The following is a 15,820-nucleotide window of genomic DNA, read 5'->3' as shown; positions in this document are numbered from 1 at the left end:
TTTTAATTTATGAAGCCCTCCTTGGAATTGTTTTCAAATTTGATCTGTCGTGCTCCAACTATGTAATTTGATTTATCTTCTACACCACGGCATGGTTCATTAGCAGAGATTTTAATCTCAATAACTTGTTCTTACTGTGGATGAATCAACATGAAACGCTGAGCATGTCTGAAGTGTAAGAATTTTTTTTCCTCCACAGCTGTTTTTCCACTTGTCAAGAGAAAGAGTGTTCTCGGAGGACCGCACCCGTTTCTACGGCGCTGAGATCGTATCTGCTTTAGACTACCTACATTCTGCCAAGATCGTCTACCGTGATTTGAAGGTAAAGTATACCTACTCTGGGTGAAGTCTGAGAAGCGTCCAACATCAGACATCTGTGCTGAGTTTACTTATTATCATGTTTTTTTCTTCTCTTGCCCTCCCAATCAGCTGGAGAACCTCATGTTGGACAAAGATGGCCACATCAAGATCACTGACTTTGGCCTCTGCAAAGAAGGCATCACTGACACTGCCACAATGAAGACCTTCTGTGGAACACCGGAGTATCTGGCTCCTGAGGTCAGAGGTCACGCCAGATACAGATGAAGAGTATAGTATATATAGTTTCTGCCAAAACTTGATGGACCTTGCTGTGCTTATAAACTATTCAGAAAGACAAAGTAAGGCAAAGAAAGCTGTTTCTTTGAACCCAGACTCAGCCTTCATTCCTGTCTGGTTTTGTCCTGTATGATGAAATCAGCAAAGAAACTGTGTTTTGCATCAGTGTTTCTGTGTCACCAAGCAGTAATCACCAGATCCAGTGTGGAAGTACCTTAAGAGGCAGTTCCTCTAATTCAGTGTTTTCTTTACAGCAGAGTAGAATGTCAGTAGCTGATCTCACTTCTTCTAATGGAGAGCTTGGTTAAGAACTTGAAAGTTATTTTTCCCAAAGAGGATATGAAAGAGGATAGAATTGTTCAAAAAGATGAACAGGTTGTATTTTTCGTTACATTTAATCGTTCTGATAGTGGCCTCTTAGTTCTTAATCCACACAATCACTAAGCAGAAGTGTGATATTGTTTCGTGAAGAGTTTATTCATAATATTTAGCTACTGGGTGGATAAATAAAGCTGCACGGTCTTCTTAAGAGAGATTCTGATGGAAATACTAGGAACAATATAGTAAAATGCCTCTGTCGTGAATGATCAGGTGCTGGAGGACAACGACTATGGGCGGGCAGTGGACTGGTGGGGTTTGGGCGTGGTGACGTATGAGATGATGTGTGGCCGCCTGCCGTTCTACAACCAGGACCACGAGAAGCTGTTTGAGCTCATTCTCATGGAGGAGATCAAGTTTCCACGAACCCTTTCAGCCGATGCCAAGTCGCTGCTGTCAGGGCTGCTCATCAAGGACCCCAACAAACGGTACGCAGTCAAACACTCAAGACAGCAAAGTGCAGAGAAAGGGAGCTGTTTTTAATGGGATAACACTGACGTGATGCTTATTTTGTGCGGACATGTGCAAGGCTTTGATCTCTAGTAGCAAGTATTCAAGTGTGCCCCCATTTTGTTTGTATGTTGTATGCAGGTACCGTAATTTTTTTGCGTGTTAGAGTTCTCAAATATCTTTGAACTTTTCAACTCTACAGTTTAGATTAGACTCAGTCAAACATGATGCATCATAGAAACTCTGTTGTTGAAGGTAAATGGTCATCACTCCTGAATCCAAAATGAGAGCGTGTTCCTTTGATTGACAGCTTTTTGATATTCGATTGATCGTGTAAATTATTTGTCAAGCAAAAGTAGTGAAAATGTGTGGTTTTTGAAATGGGAAACTGCTTTTGTTTGTTTTCTATCACCACCTTTTCTTTTTTTAAACTTGGGTTTTGAACTTTGGTTCAGTAATACAAGACATTTGAAGGCATTCCATTGGATTGTGGAAATGTATGGGTGAAAGACTAAAGGGTTAATTGAAAAGGTAACTAAAAATGAATTGATTAATTGATATGAAAAAGCATGGTTTAGTGCGGCCTGTGTGTCTGAACCTGATGTACCACCTGCTTTGTTCAGTAGAATCATCTGAGAAGTCATGGGCTCACTCCTACCTAAAACATGCTCAGAGCTGCCAGTAGTTCTACAAAGTACTGGCTTGACAAAGTGGACATTGAGTGCAAACTCATAACTTAGAGCCTGGAAAGATAGATTCTCTCATGACCCTCATTCCATACAAGGCTCTATAGTGTGACTATTGTGGTGGCACATTGCAGTTCTGTTGCAGTGTTCCCAAACATTTTCATCAGTCGCACTGGTGCGCCTGACATTTAGCACATCTGTCTGTCTGTGCCTCTGTGTCGCCCACCCAGATGGATAAAGTCCCACATTTTAAATGAGGAAAGTCTGACCTTAGAAGACCTTATCTTACTCTTTTCAAACTATTTTCTGGTCACATGTCTGTCTGAGGTGCTGTGCTGAAACATAGCAGGCTCATAGCATTCCCAAAACGTGACATTTAGGGAACATCAGTAAATTGTCGGATCTATTAATAGTCTGTGTATGAGACTCTTAGGGCACATCAGTCCCGTAAACTGTAGAATCAGAAAACAACCTGAATTACACTCTGCATGTAACCTGCATGAGTCTCTGTATGTCCATTGGTCACACTGCACCACCTACCACCACATGGAAGTTCTCAACCTGTGGGAAACACACACATGTGATGAAATATCCAACATTAGGTACTGCACTTATTGCAAAGAGTGCAACCACAGAGTGACGAGGAACTGAGCTTTTCTTATTGGAGCATTGAGGTTGGGAATTGAAATGTTATACTTACCCTTTTCCACGACAGCCGGCAGAGCAGCCCACATTCCCGTAGCATTTTAGGACCAGACATCAGCAAACTGAAGCAGCGAGAAGTCAGAAATGATAAAGAAAGACTTTACCACTGATTATAGTATAGCCAAAGCAGACCTGCTAACTGTAAATCCCAGGCAATCCAATGAAAAACATCAAAACATTCATCAGCACCTTTATTCCCATTTACAGTCATTTATATAATGTTTAAAGAAATGATCAAGATATGTGGAAACTGCCAGGAAAGTTAAGGTCAATGAAAAAGTGAGGTACCCCCGTGGGACCAATTTACAATGTTATTCTGGAGCCCTGCTATATTCCCTACATTCAGAAAAGAAAGTTAGATTCAGCGAAAGGCTGATACACATTTAAAGGTCCAACCATAAACCACAAGGGTCAAAAATTGGAGTCAGGTTGGAGACACTGGATTTCCTTCACCATCAACCCCTCCACTGATTTCCTGTCTGGTCTAACAGACAAAAGTAATGAGACACAAACACATTCAGCAGAAATACTGTATCCAAGAAAATGGGGTTATTAGGGTAGAAAACGTATTTGTGCGTTCTGATTCAAACAAATGATGGAAGAAAATGTCTTGAGTCTTCTGTCTACATTCTGTACTTAACTGAAACACTCAAAGATTTAACGTCAGTAAAGGAACAGTTACAGACATTCATCAGCCATCCATCTGTCGGTGCATGCTCTAGGGTCTGGGTGACAGCTCGGCAAAGTATGCTGTTTTTCTCCTCAGCTCTGGGGGGAACTCATGTTGTTCCCATGCCTGATGGAATACGTAATCCCTCAGATTAAACATCCGAGCTGCTCACCCTGAGTACAAACAAAACATATACGTCAATATATACGTGCTCATGCACAGGTTTAAACAGATACTGCACAGTCCCGTGTTAGTTTAAGGTTTAGGTGTAAATAACAATACTAAAAAAGCATATTTAGGAAATCCATCCTCTAATACTCATTGTGGACCTGTGAAGATCCAGTTTCTTCATCGCACACAAGAAATAAGGCTTATTGATGCTGTAGTGTTGTGTACATGCTTGAAAACAGCAGCTCTTCTCACTCTTGAAGCAGCCATCTTAATGTTAAGAAGCAAACAAAACCTTTAACTGGTATTCAGCAGAAGTGCTCTTAGGTAAAACTGGCTGCTGTTAATGTTCCACTCCCATTATTCCCGAGGCGTTTTCTGTCTCTAACGAAAAAACTGGTGAAAAGAGGCTACTGCAGCTTCAGAGTGCGAACTCGTTCACCCTGAGGAGTTATTTTGGGATCAGAAGCAGGTGGATATTCTGGTTCCATTGATGGAGACTTTGTTAGAGCACCATTTGATGTCTGACTTCGACGTCTTCTTCTTCTCTCTCTGTGTTCGTTGACAGGCTCGGCGGTGGACCGGATGACGCTAAGGAGATCATGCGGCACAGTTTCTTTGGCACAATCGACTGGCAGGACGTCTACGACAAGAAGGTGAGAGCAAGATTTAGCTGCTAGACGTCATCTTAACTTCAGTGGCAATTTATTCAAACAGCATATCTGAGATATTCTGGTATCAGGGTTACCTCATTTTTCAAAAGATGTCTGGCTGGGATGTAAACTCCAAAATAGAACAGAAAAGAAAAAATTACCTCATCTTTATCTCATTTCAACAACACACAGCCGTCTAAACATCACCAGCTCCTCCTAACGCACAGGTTTTATTTGATTTAGTTTTGTTTAACTTCCTAATACTACTGTGGCCAAGGCCTTCAAGGTCAGTCATTTACAGCTTTCACTCATATTTATCACAGGATCTGCCTGATTCAGTTACATCTGCTTTATGAATACAGTTCACTTCAACATCCTGGTCATCATTATGAAGTTCCAGTATTCAGTGTTTGTAATAAAGAAACACACCACACAGCGTGGCCGAGTAAAGTGTTTTTAATTGACAACAATGGAGGTCCATCAGACAGAGAAATAAACACAGATGGGTGACAAATTAAAGGAAAAGCCCTGAGCCCTACAGTGAGGGGATCTGGTGGTTCTGTAAAGCTTCGGGGGGTATTTTGCTTCATGAGTTGGATTCACTTGTCCTCTTAAAGTTAAGGATCACTATCTCTGTGTAGATTCTCATTCATCCAGGTCACGGTAATCTGAGGAGCTTCAGTAGAAATCAGCTGGACTTCTCTTGTAGGTTCTTGAAGACGTTTCACCTCTCATCCAAACTTTCAGTTAAGGATCACTGCAAATCAATACAAAGTGCTTCTGATCGATCACCTTTGTCCTGTGATAAAGCATTTCTATCCTGACAGGAGTGGTGACTTCCAGGATGGCAATGCTTCCATCCACAAAGCACAAGGAATCGCTGAATAGTTTGATGACAAAGATGTGAATCCTATACTGAGGCTTTCACAGTCACCAGCTCTCAACCCAAATAAACACAAAATATCTTTATGTTAATTTCTCTTTTAATTAGTCTGACATTTGCATATCACACTGGAAAATATAGTCGCTGAAGTCATCCTTTAATAGTGGTGTGGAACTGATTACAAAAACCAGAGAAGAAGATTCACTTTATAAAAAGTCTGTTGTTCAAGTTAAACATTATCTCTTTGTTTAGAAGAGGAAAAAAAGCTCAAAATGCTAATTCAGCTGCTGTCATAAATGAACAAAACACTCCCAGCTTGTTCAAATATGACATCCAGATGACACAGTCCTGCACTCCGTTTCATGTTGTTGTTGCTGCTAGAACAGTTGGGAACAGAGTGAGTGTGGACTGGACTGATGATTGTATGTGAAGAGTTAATGCAGCACTGAAGCATCAGAGCTGGTGTGAGTCATAGTGGGAGCAGACAAACCACCATGCTCCCTCAAACACAATGCCTTGCTAAAAGCTGACGGTAAATAGCCATTTCTGCTGAATCTGAGACAGGAAGTCAATTAGTTGTATGACATGTAAATAATCTTTTAATACACAGTTAACTACTTAAGTCATTTTTTCAAGCAGAAGTAGTGAAAACATAATGTGGGTTCAGTTTATGAAATGAGACACTTTGCTGCTCTCCTTTGTTTTCTGTCACTGTTAACTTCATATCTGAACAAAAGACGTATGCAGATGTCCCCATTCACTCTGACAGACTGACGTGTTAAAGACGAAAGGGTTAACGGGAAAAAATCATCAGTGGAATAAGTGATGATGAAAATAATGCAACGCTAGTCTCTCCATTTAGAAATGAACAAAATCTGTAAATAGTCATCCATATTTTCCTCTGGTAGTTTCTCTTACTTTCCCCTTCAGATTATTTCTGCTGGTATTAGATGGTGTTATATCAGGGGTGTCAAACATGCAGCCCGTGGGCCAAACCCGGCCCTCCAGAGGGTCCAATCTGGCCCGTGAGACGACTTTGTAAAGTGTAAAAATTACAGAGAAGACATTAACTGCAAATTGTAAATTTGTAAAACTATAAATTTAAAATAATTTCTAGACCTCGACAAGTTGTTTTGAGCATAAAGTAAAATAGCCAACTAGGTTGCTCATTGCTTTTTTGTCATTTTGTGTCTCATTTTTGTAATGTTTTGTCTTATTTTTGTTGTTTTTGTCTGACTTTTGTTGTTTGTCTCACGTTTTTATCATTTTGTTTCTTGCTTTTGTCATTTTTGTCTTGTTTTTGTTGTTTTGTGTTTCCTTTCTGTCTCGCTTGTATCGTTTCTGTCATCGCTTTGTAACTTTTGAATCAAATTTTTTGTCTCTTTTGTTTTGTGTCGTTTGTCTTGTTTTTTTGTCTTTTTGTTTCTCGCTTTTACCGTTTTGCACCCTGTTTTTGTCATTTTGTGTCTCCCCTTTTTTGTAATATTTTGTCCTGTTTTTGTTGTTTTTTTTATCTGACTTTTGTCTTTTGTCTCTTGTTTTTGTCATTTTGTTTCTTGTTTTTGTCATTTTGTGTTTCCTTTTTGTCTCCTTTGTCTTTTGTCTTACTTTTGTCATTTTGTGTTTTGCTTTATTCATTGTCTTGTGTCGTTTTTGTCGCATCGTGTCCTGTTTTTGTGTCGTTTGTCCATTTCTTTGGTCGCTTTGTAACTTTTTTGTCTAATTTTTTGTGTCTTTGTTTTCAGGTTGTTCATAATGTTTTGTAAAAACCTAATTCCTTAAATGTGTACATATTCAGAATACACTTTTTTTGCACTAAAACAAAGCGAAAAATTTGGAGCTGTCGTTATTTATAGGTTATTATGCTCCAATTTTACTGCTTCAGCCCTCTTGAGATCAAACTGGGCTGAATGTGGCCCCTGAACTAAAATGAGTTTGACACTCCTGCTGTATATCGACCATAGACAAAATATTTCAGCTGTCATGCTGCCAGCTCAGCAATCACAGCGTGTCAGTGAAGCTGTAGCAACAGGGCTCACCTGTTCCCTGCTCGTGTGTGTTCCAGCTGGTCCCACCCTTCCAGCCTCAGGTCAGCTCAGAGACGGACACGCGCTACTTCGACGAAGAGTTCACAGCACAGACCATCACCATCACTCCACCGGAAAAGTGTAAGCACAATCTGACCACTCTCCACCAGCTTCTGTTTGTTTCCACTTGGCTTTTTAAGCAAATTCTGCCTCCTTCTGGTGTAAAGGTGAACTTCACAAGGATTAGCTTACTTATATTGACTACTGCTTAGCCTGTTTGATGTCCTCAGTGGCTCTGGAGCAACTGTCAGTTCAAAGAAAACGAGCTCACTGAAATTACAATAAAAAGTTTGGATATTTGGCTGTTGATCAGATTTAACCAGTGCAGTACTGAATTATTGGAGTGCTGTTCTAAACGGACTATGGACTGCTGAAAGCATTTTGCTATTCTGGATTTGATTGGATTTAGTTCATACTTGCATTCAGAAACTATGTTTTGAATGAATGAATGAATGAATGAATGAATGAATGAATGGATGGTTTATTTCGGTTACAATATTACAGTACATTAATTTCATTTTGTGCATTCAAATAACAAAGAATTATTATACATTCTTACAGTAAACATTTTTTTACATCACATTTTTGAAGAAAAGATAAAAGATCAGGTTTTAAGAAGCAAAAGTCGCCTTTTGATATTTCACCAGATAAAACATTAAAATTCACTTGAGTTTTAAAAAGACTTCAGAAAATGTAAAACCTACAAAACTTGTTGTTTTTTAGTTTCCTGAAAATTGTTATTTAATTACATTGGCATCAGATGTAAGCTGATAAATCAACTCTTTGCTTGACAACCTCAGAATACATTTTTTTATGTTCTGTGACGATCAGCATTGGTTTGTCCATTTGTCTGTCTGTTAGCAACATTACTCAAAAATGGACCACCAGATTTGGATGAAATTTTCAGGGAAGGTCAGAAATGGCACAAAGATCAAGTGATTAGATTTTTCCAGTGATGTGGTTTATAGTCTGGATCCACGGATTTCTGTATCACTGCGAGATAGTGGCACGGCGTCACTGTAACTATGACATTGTAATCCTACTACAAATCCACTACTGTGGACTTATTGGAACTTATCCGTCACAGAAGATACAAGGAACAATTGATTAAATTGTGGGGATGTTTCTGAGTCCCATCAATTCCCGCCGCCCGCTACATATTTAGGTCATGTGATTTGGCATCTGTACATAATGTACACATTCATAACACATACCTATGCTCAGCGCAAGGTCATTTTTTATTAAACATTTCATCCGTTGGAAATGATAAGACTCCGCAGCCTCCGAGTGCTTTTACTTTATTACTTACAGGTAAATGATTTGAGTTGATTTGAAGTCGTCCCCCTGTAGAGAGGGTGAGGCAGGCAGCTGTGGACTGGAGCTCCTCCATGGGGAGAGTGATGGAGGGTGAAGGGCCTCCATTAGAGAGGGAGGAGCATACTAGGAGTGTGTTAATGCAACTCTCCTTTCATTATGTGCTTTCATAGCACATTGCATCTCATGCATTTAAGTGAAACTGTTGAACATTCTATAGGATGATTTTTCTTCTGCTATTGATGAAGAGTTCATCACTGGTGCAGATCGCTATCATTTTTGCACATCCTTTGTTATGGAACATCACCATCAGAGGGAAATGTCAGCCGGCTTATATTTGTGTGATCACTGTTTCTGTCTCCACAGATGACGAGGACGGGATGGACGCAGCGGACAACGAGCGAAGGCCTCATTTCCCACAGTTCTCCTACTCAGCCAGTGGGCGGGAGTGAGCGCTCCGGCCCAGCCAGCCAGTATCGTCCCCATTCGTGGCCATTTTGAGGAAAACACGTAGCCATTTTAGGAAAAAAAAAAATACCAGTCTCCCCTCTTTTTCTCCTTCTCTGCCTCCTCGCAGGTGGGGAGAAGTCTTTTTAGGGACTTTAAAAGAGGTTTTTGCACAGTGGGATAGACTCCAGCCGGTCTGCCCACACTAAAAAATAAGTCTCCTTCATTTTCAGCGCTATTTACTGCAGAAGGCAATGTTTTTGTTATTTATTTTTTTCTCTCCGTCAGTATTAAGTTGTCAACCCAGGTTGCGTTCATCTTTTTGTTTGTTGTTTCTGCCCTTTTCTTCTACTTCTTTTTGACTTTTTGCACTTGGTTTGGAAGAGCCGTTTTAGGGAACAAAAAACCAAAAATGTTGCCTTACGTGTGCAGATGTTTCGTATCATACCGACAGGGTGTTTCTTTTGTTCTTTAGGGAGAGGGCGGGCGGGTTTCGGGTTGTGAAGGGTCATTCATAGTTGAGAATAAGTGCATGGCTCATGATTCACTAATAACAAAAAAAAAAAAAAATACAAAAAAATCTTGCTCATACATTTGCCATGGCAGCGCACATTCCCCAGTCCCATGGCAATGAAATCACAATCTACAGGTTAAAAATAATAAAAAACAAACAAACAAAAAAAACTCAGACAGAATATGAGATTGGACGAGTCTGTATCATTCCTTTCATCGTTGCAGTGTGACTACGTTTTTCTTTAACCCATTTATGTTTTCTTGCGCTTTACTTTTAAGTTGTACTTTTATTTTGAAACAGAAAACACTAAACTGCCAGAAACTGCACAGTTCACTCAGGCGCCACAGAGCACAACCGCGTTCAAACTCAGCTAACCGCTCCAGCTTTCCACAGCCGGCAGGGGAACGAGGCCTTTCTCTGCTTTCTCACCGCTTCTCCTCCTCGTCCTCATCTCTTCTGTTTCCTCATCGTAGCTGTAGGACTAGTGGAATGGATGTTTACACAGGGAGACGTGGCTTAATGTATGTATGGATGTATGTGGGACATGGGGGTCAACCTTATGCTGTCATAGCACACACACACACACACACACACACACACACACACACACACACACACACACACACTTACACTCACACAGGGATCAGCAGAGTTCTCTAGAATGATCAGACTGAAGTCGGCAGTTTGCTCCAAACTCCAGATTCTCAGATTTGGTGTTTGTTTCTATTTTTAACGACAGATTTTGAAATACTCAGTGCAACCTCAGGTGTGTGTGTGTGTGTGTGTGTGTTTATCAGCGTGTGTCAGGTGAAGCTGCCAGTTAAACCCAGGCTGTAGATTTCTGAATTTCAAATTTTTACAAATGTGTCAGCGTCTTGAATTAAGTCCTCCCCAGTTCACTCGAAGACTTTTCCATTAGACTTTGTATGAATTTCATCTCCCTAATTGATGCTGCGATAATCTGGAGCCCTCTGTTTATTTATTTATTTATTTGTTGCTCCAAACATAATCTAATTTAAAACAGCCCAGTCTAAAACTGGATGACACTCCAAATCCCCGGAAAACTGAACAAGACGTGGCTCCCAGTAGTGCTCCCAGTGCTCCCAGTAGTAAAAGGAAATCTGCAACATTCATTCAGACCCCTAGTTTCTCAGCCGCAGTACTGTAAGTGTGGGGGACAAGCTGCTGTTCCTCTGACGGAAAACTTATTGGTTTTGGAAATATTTCTGGTGAAAGCAGTCACCAAGTCATTCAGACACTAAATTCGACCAAAATGAAATGGTCCTGTAGTTTCTACTCAGTTATCTGTCCTTCTGAAAACATCTGGTATACAAGTGGCTTTTTGAGTTTGTAACAGATGATTCCAGAGTTTGTGTGACATGGATTTAAAGTTGTGTTTGGAAAGAATGTTCTGAAAGTTGGAAGTAAACACTAAAAATACAGCAGGGTGCAAAGCAGTTGGACCAGAGTAGCGGGTTTTTACGGATCCTGCTATATGAGACTCGACCCACGATCCCAATGCAGCTCAGAACATGTCGCTGGGGTCCTGTTACTCTGTATTTTTGCATTTTAGATGAAAGTACGCTGAAAAGTTTGGGGTCACTTAGAAATGTCATACATAGTTACACAATATGTCGGGCTTACTTTGCATTACTGAACGTTCTCACATAGATACACCACTGTTCAAAAGTTTGGGGTCACTTAGAAATCTTCTTTTTGAAACAGAAGCAGTTTTTTTTTTTCAATGAAGATAACATTAAATGAATGATAAATCCAGTCTTGACATTGTTAATGTGGGAAATGACTATTCTAGCTGGAAAACAGCTGATTTTTAATGGAATATTTACATAGGGGTACAGAGGAACATTTCCAGCAACCATCACTCCTGTGTTCTAATGCTACATTGTGTTAGCTGATGGTGTTGAAAGGCTAATTGATGATTAGAAAACCCTTGTGCAACTATATTAGCACATGAATAAAAGTGTGAGTTTTCATGGAAAACATGAAATTGCCTGGATGACCCAGTGACTTCTGAACAGTACTGTATACCCACTGGTTCTGAGTTCATCGGTTTGGGTCCAAAATGTTCCACTTCTATACCAGTAACACAGTCCGCTTAGCTGCAGCAGCTACCAGTCATAGTAGTCCATGCAGCACTCCCACAGACTTGGTGAGTCCTGCCCACTAATGCCCTGAGAGCTGCACAGCTTTTCAAGAGGGACTCAAACCTTAAAAACCACTGACTCATTGACAGGCACTTAATCAGTGTTTAAAAACTAGAGATTCAAACATCCCAATGCTGTGAATTTGCTGTGCAGATCAATGGTAAATGAAATGATTCTTTGTGGCTGCGAATCGGCCATTTGACCTGTGAAAACACATCAAATTCGATTTGTTCCTGGAGAACACTGCCGACTTAAAAACCTTAGAGTTCCTACACATGTATGTCGGGATTCAGAATTGGGTGATTGGCGGGTCCTAATGGTTGTTTTCTGATTCTCTGTCCTCCCATACTGCTGAAGAACACTGTTCATGTGTGGAGGTGATGGAACGGGCCAGAGAAGTATGACTGCAACATATCCAACAGTGGGGGAAATGTTTTATTTTGTTTTTTCTAAAGTTTGTGCAGCTGTGCAGGAACCCTGAGAGCAGATAGTGCTCAGCTTGTCAGTGTTTTCAGTCTGAATTAGGAGGGGAACAGAGGCTGTCTTTAGATGATAAATCATAATGCAGAAAATGGTAGTTTATCACACAGACGCTAACAGAAACGAGGCTTCCAGTTCCAGATGCAGGGGGTTCTGCCCCCCTTTATCCTGTCAGTATTATGGGAGAACTGTATTTCCACACACGTTTTTAAATCGGAACTCTTGAATATCAACGAATCACTAATCATGTCACAGATCACGAGAAAACTGAGCCGTGAGACACTCATGTATGAAGACTGTGAGGACTGCCAGAAAAAAAGTCGAGTCGCCCCAAACTTCTTGATGTAAATATGCAATGCCTTTTCTTTTTCTTTTTGGTCTTCGCAGGCAAGACAAACTTTTTTTTTTTCTGTGTGACTGTACTTCAAGCTTGCTGATGAGAATAGTGACAGAAAAAATACATAACAACCACAAACAACTCAAAAACTGCATTTAAGAAGAAAATTAAAAACAAAGACTGGACCCTTCCACTGATTTGTTTTTCTTCGTTTGTTTCCGGGTTGATACCCCGACTTGACTCGCTATCGTCCACGGATGTTTCCATGGAGACAAACCCCACCCCTGCCTTCCTTGCGTCACTGTGGTCCCTGATCGGCGATCGACTCCTGTAAATTCTGTGAGGACATGACTGTAACTGTGGAGTCTACACTGTCACCTCTGTTCCCCTTCACCCTCCTTAAAAAGAAAAAATACTAAGAATGGGACCATGGCTGACAGTTTTTTTTTGTTTTTTTTTGCAGTGCTGGTTTCATCAGGTTGTTCCAATCCCATCATCCCTTGTTCGTCCATCCCCCCTTTTTGTACCATAGTGTTTGTTTTATTTATGTTTGTCATTCTAGGCAGTGTTACCTTGTATGTTGTTAAAAAAGGCACCTCATGAAAGTCGCTGAAAGATGATGATGATGATGATGATAATGATGGATGCATTAACTGAAGTCTCTTTTTATTCTTTTTTTCTTTTTGGATCATTTGCTTGTTTGTTTTCTTACCAAAACATTAGGGCAAGAACCCAGTAGTGGACTTGCATTGCCGTGGTAGTATTTATTTTGAATTAAATTAAAAGAAATACATTTCAGGGTTTCTGCTGTCGCGACTCTTTATTTCAGAGAGAGAATTAAACTCCTGCTCTATAACAAGTCCTGATGTAGTTATAAAAATAACTTGTTTATATTAGGAGGGCAGATTTTACGATACAAAAAGGTAATGATTTGTCAACTTTGCCTTTTTTTAATACTAGAAACACTATAGCTCATGTGTGCTTCACACTGGAGTCTAACATTTTTCAAAGCATCAGTATGATACCAGATCCTGGGCAGTTGAGAGGGGCTTGCGATTGGAGGATGCTGGTAGACCTGGACCAAAAGCTCTGCTTTGGCACGTCTACATCATCGAGCTTACAGTGCCCTGGGAGAGGTCAGTAGAGGAGACCTATGAGTGCAAGAAGCTGAGGTGTATGGAGCTTGCCGTCGATGCAAAACAGTGAGGTTGGAAGGTGAAGGTCCAACCAGTCGAAGTCGGCTGTAGAGGATTCGTAGCCACCTCGACATCCAGGCTTCTTCAGGAGATGGGAGTACGCGGGAAGGCCCACCGGCAGGCGATCAAGGACCTCTCTAGAGCCACTGACAAGGGAAGTCAATGGCTGTGGATGAAGAGAAAGGACTCCACCTGGCATCTAGGGGGTGATCCTGGGACGCTGAGATTCACTGCTGAACCCTCTAGAGGTGTTGTGGGCCTATCAGGGAAACACCGATGAAGGAGGGCACCCACTTGATAACCCAGAGGATGAACTCACTCACTGGACCATCCCAGAGTCTTAGGTGTCTCATGTATGCAAGAAGGGATATCTATCGTCCACCTAAGTATAATGTAAATTTTATCTCTGAGTTTGCAGATCTTTTATATTTGTCCCATTTTTTGACAGAATTTTGATAGTGGGACATATGAATATGCACATCTGTTGTCTTGATAAACCATTAGTTAAGGACTTTTTAAATATTATTGAATCTTTTAATCTTACACAGTTTGTGTCTGGACCAACTCATCAGCATGGACACACTGGATTTAGTTTTAGGTTATGGACTATCTGTGTCAATAGATGAAATCTGTCAACTGCCAAAGTTTGATTATTTTGGGATTGTGTTTAATGTTCTACTTCCTATGCCCGAGGTTTCAGAGACTAAGTTGCAGGGAACACAACCAGCTTGCTATATTAGCCTCAGTGCATTGACTGATCTGTGCTTACGACTGCATGATGCTGTTAATCAGATCTTTAGCCAGACCCCTTCTCTAGACAGTCTTGTGGATAATTTAAATAGCACTCTCCAGGATTTGCTTGATTTCATGGCACCAGCAAAATTTTGAAAATGCCATCATAAGAGTTATGTACCCTGGCTAAATGAGGATTTACTAGCTCTTAGAAAAATCTGTAGGAAAACTGAGCGCCAGTGGTGCAGCTCTAGATTAGAGGTGCTTCTTCAATGGTGGCATGAAAATCTGTCCATAAACCACACTAGAATGACTACGGCAAAGGCAAATTATTATTTGACGTTGATAGCCAAAAATAAACACAATCCTAGATTCCTGTTGGCCACTGTTGCTCAGTTGACACAAGGCCACCAGCAAAATGGTGGAACTGAAATATCTGCCTTTGACTTTTCTGATTATTTTGATTAAAGGGTAGCTACTACTAGAGCCCGAATTCCCCAGTCATCTCAAGGAGGATTAATTTCTGATGTCACCCCTCCCTCTTATTCTGGACAGGTCTTCTCTAAGTTTGAGTCTGCCTCACTAGTGGATCTAACTAAAATTGTTTTGTCCTCTAGATCTACCACATGCCCGTTAAATCCTTTACCAGCGTGAGTCATTAAGAAGCTATGTTCAGCTCTGTGACCCTATGTTTTATCCATCCTGAACTTATCACTTTCTATTGGAGTCTTCCCTGCTTGTTTCCAATCTACAGTGGTTAAACCCTTATTAAAGAAACCGGGTCTTAACCCAAATTCCGTAGTAAACTATAGACCGGTCTCAAACCTGGCATTTCTGTCTAAGTTCTTTGAGAAAGTTGTCTCAAAACAACTTGTGAAATTCTTGTCACACAATAATTACTTTGAGCCACTACAGTCTGAAATTCGGTCCAATTACTCTACAGAAACAGCACTTATAAAGGTACTGAATGATCTGTTATTGGCAACTGACTCGGGCTCAACATCAGTTCTTCTACTATTGGACATGAGTGCTGCCATTGGGACAGTGGACCACTATATATTGTTGGACAGGTTTAAAAACATGCATGGAATTTCAAGTAGAGTGTTCGAATGGTTAAAATCATATTTGTCCGATAGATCTCAGTGTGTCCAACACAACAATGTATTCTCTGAGAAGCGGGCAGTCAAGTATGGGGTTCCACAGGGGTCTGTTCTTGGTCCTTTGTTGTTTTCATGATACTTGGTGCCATTGGGCAATATCATACGTCCTTTTGGGATTGCCTTCCAATGTTATGCTGATGACCTGCAACTGTATGCACCGATTACTGTAGACAGTTGGTCAGATATACTGAAGCTTGA

General features: G+C 40.6%; 1 protein-coding gene across 2 annotated transcripts in view; it reads left to right on the top strand.

Annotated features, from left to right (window-relative positions):
• Positions 1-13,335, top strand: part of akt3b (v-akt murine thymoma viral oncogene homolog 3b) — a 35,441-nt gene extending 22,106 nt beyond the window's left edge. For both annotated transcript variants that reach the window (XM_023289913.3, XM_035957099.2), the window contains 6 exons: positions 200-322; positions 430-558; positions 1,189-1,403; positions 4,223-4,310; positions 7,256-7,358; positions 8,958-13,335. In XM_023289913.3, coding sequence (XP_023145681.1) covers positions 200-322; positions 430-558; positions 1,189-1,403; positions 4,223-4,310; positions 7,256-7,358; positions 8,958-9,043 — 744 coding nt within the window. In that variant the 3' untranslated portion in view covers positions 9,044-13,335. The remainder of the gene's footprint in view (positions 1-199; positions 323-429; positions 559-1,188; positions 1,404-4,222; positions 4,311-7,255; positions 7,359-8,957) is intronic.
• Positions 13,336-15,820: the final 2,485 nt, after the last annotated feature.

The sequence above is a fragment of the Amphiprion ocellaris genome, chromosome 4 (genome assembly GCF_022539595.1).
Source record: "Amphiprion ocellaris isolate individual 3 ecotype Okinawa chromosome 4, ASM2253959v1, whole genome shotgun sequence".
Taxonomy (NCBI): Eukaryota; Metazoa; Chordata; class Actinopteri; family Pomacentridae; genus Amphiprion; species Amphiprion ocellaris.
This window is presented reverse-complemented; position numbering and strand designations above follow the sequence as displayed.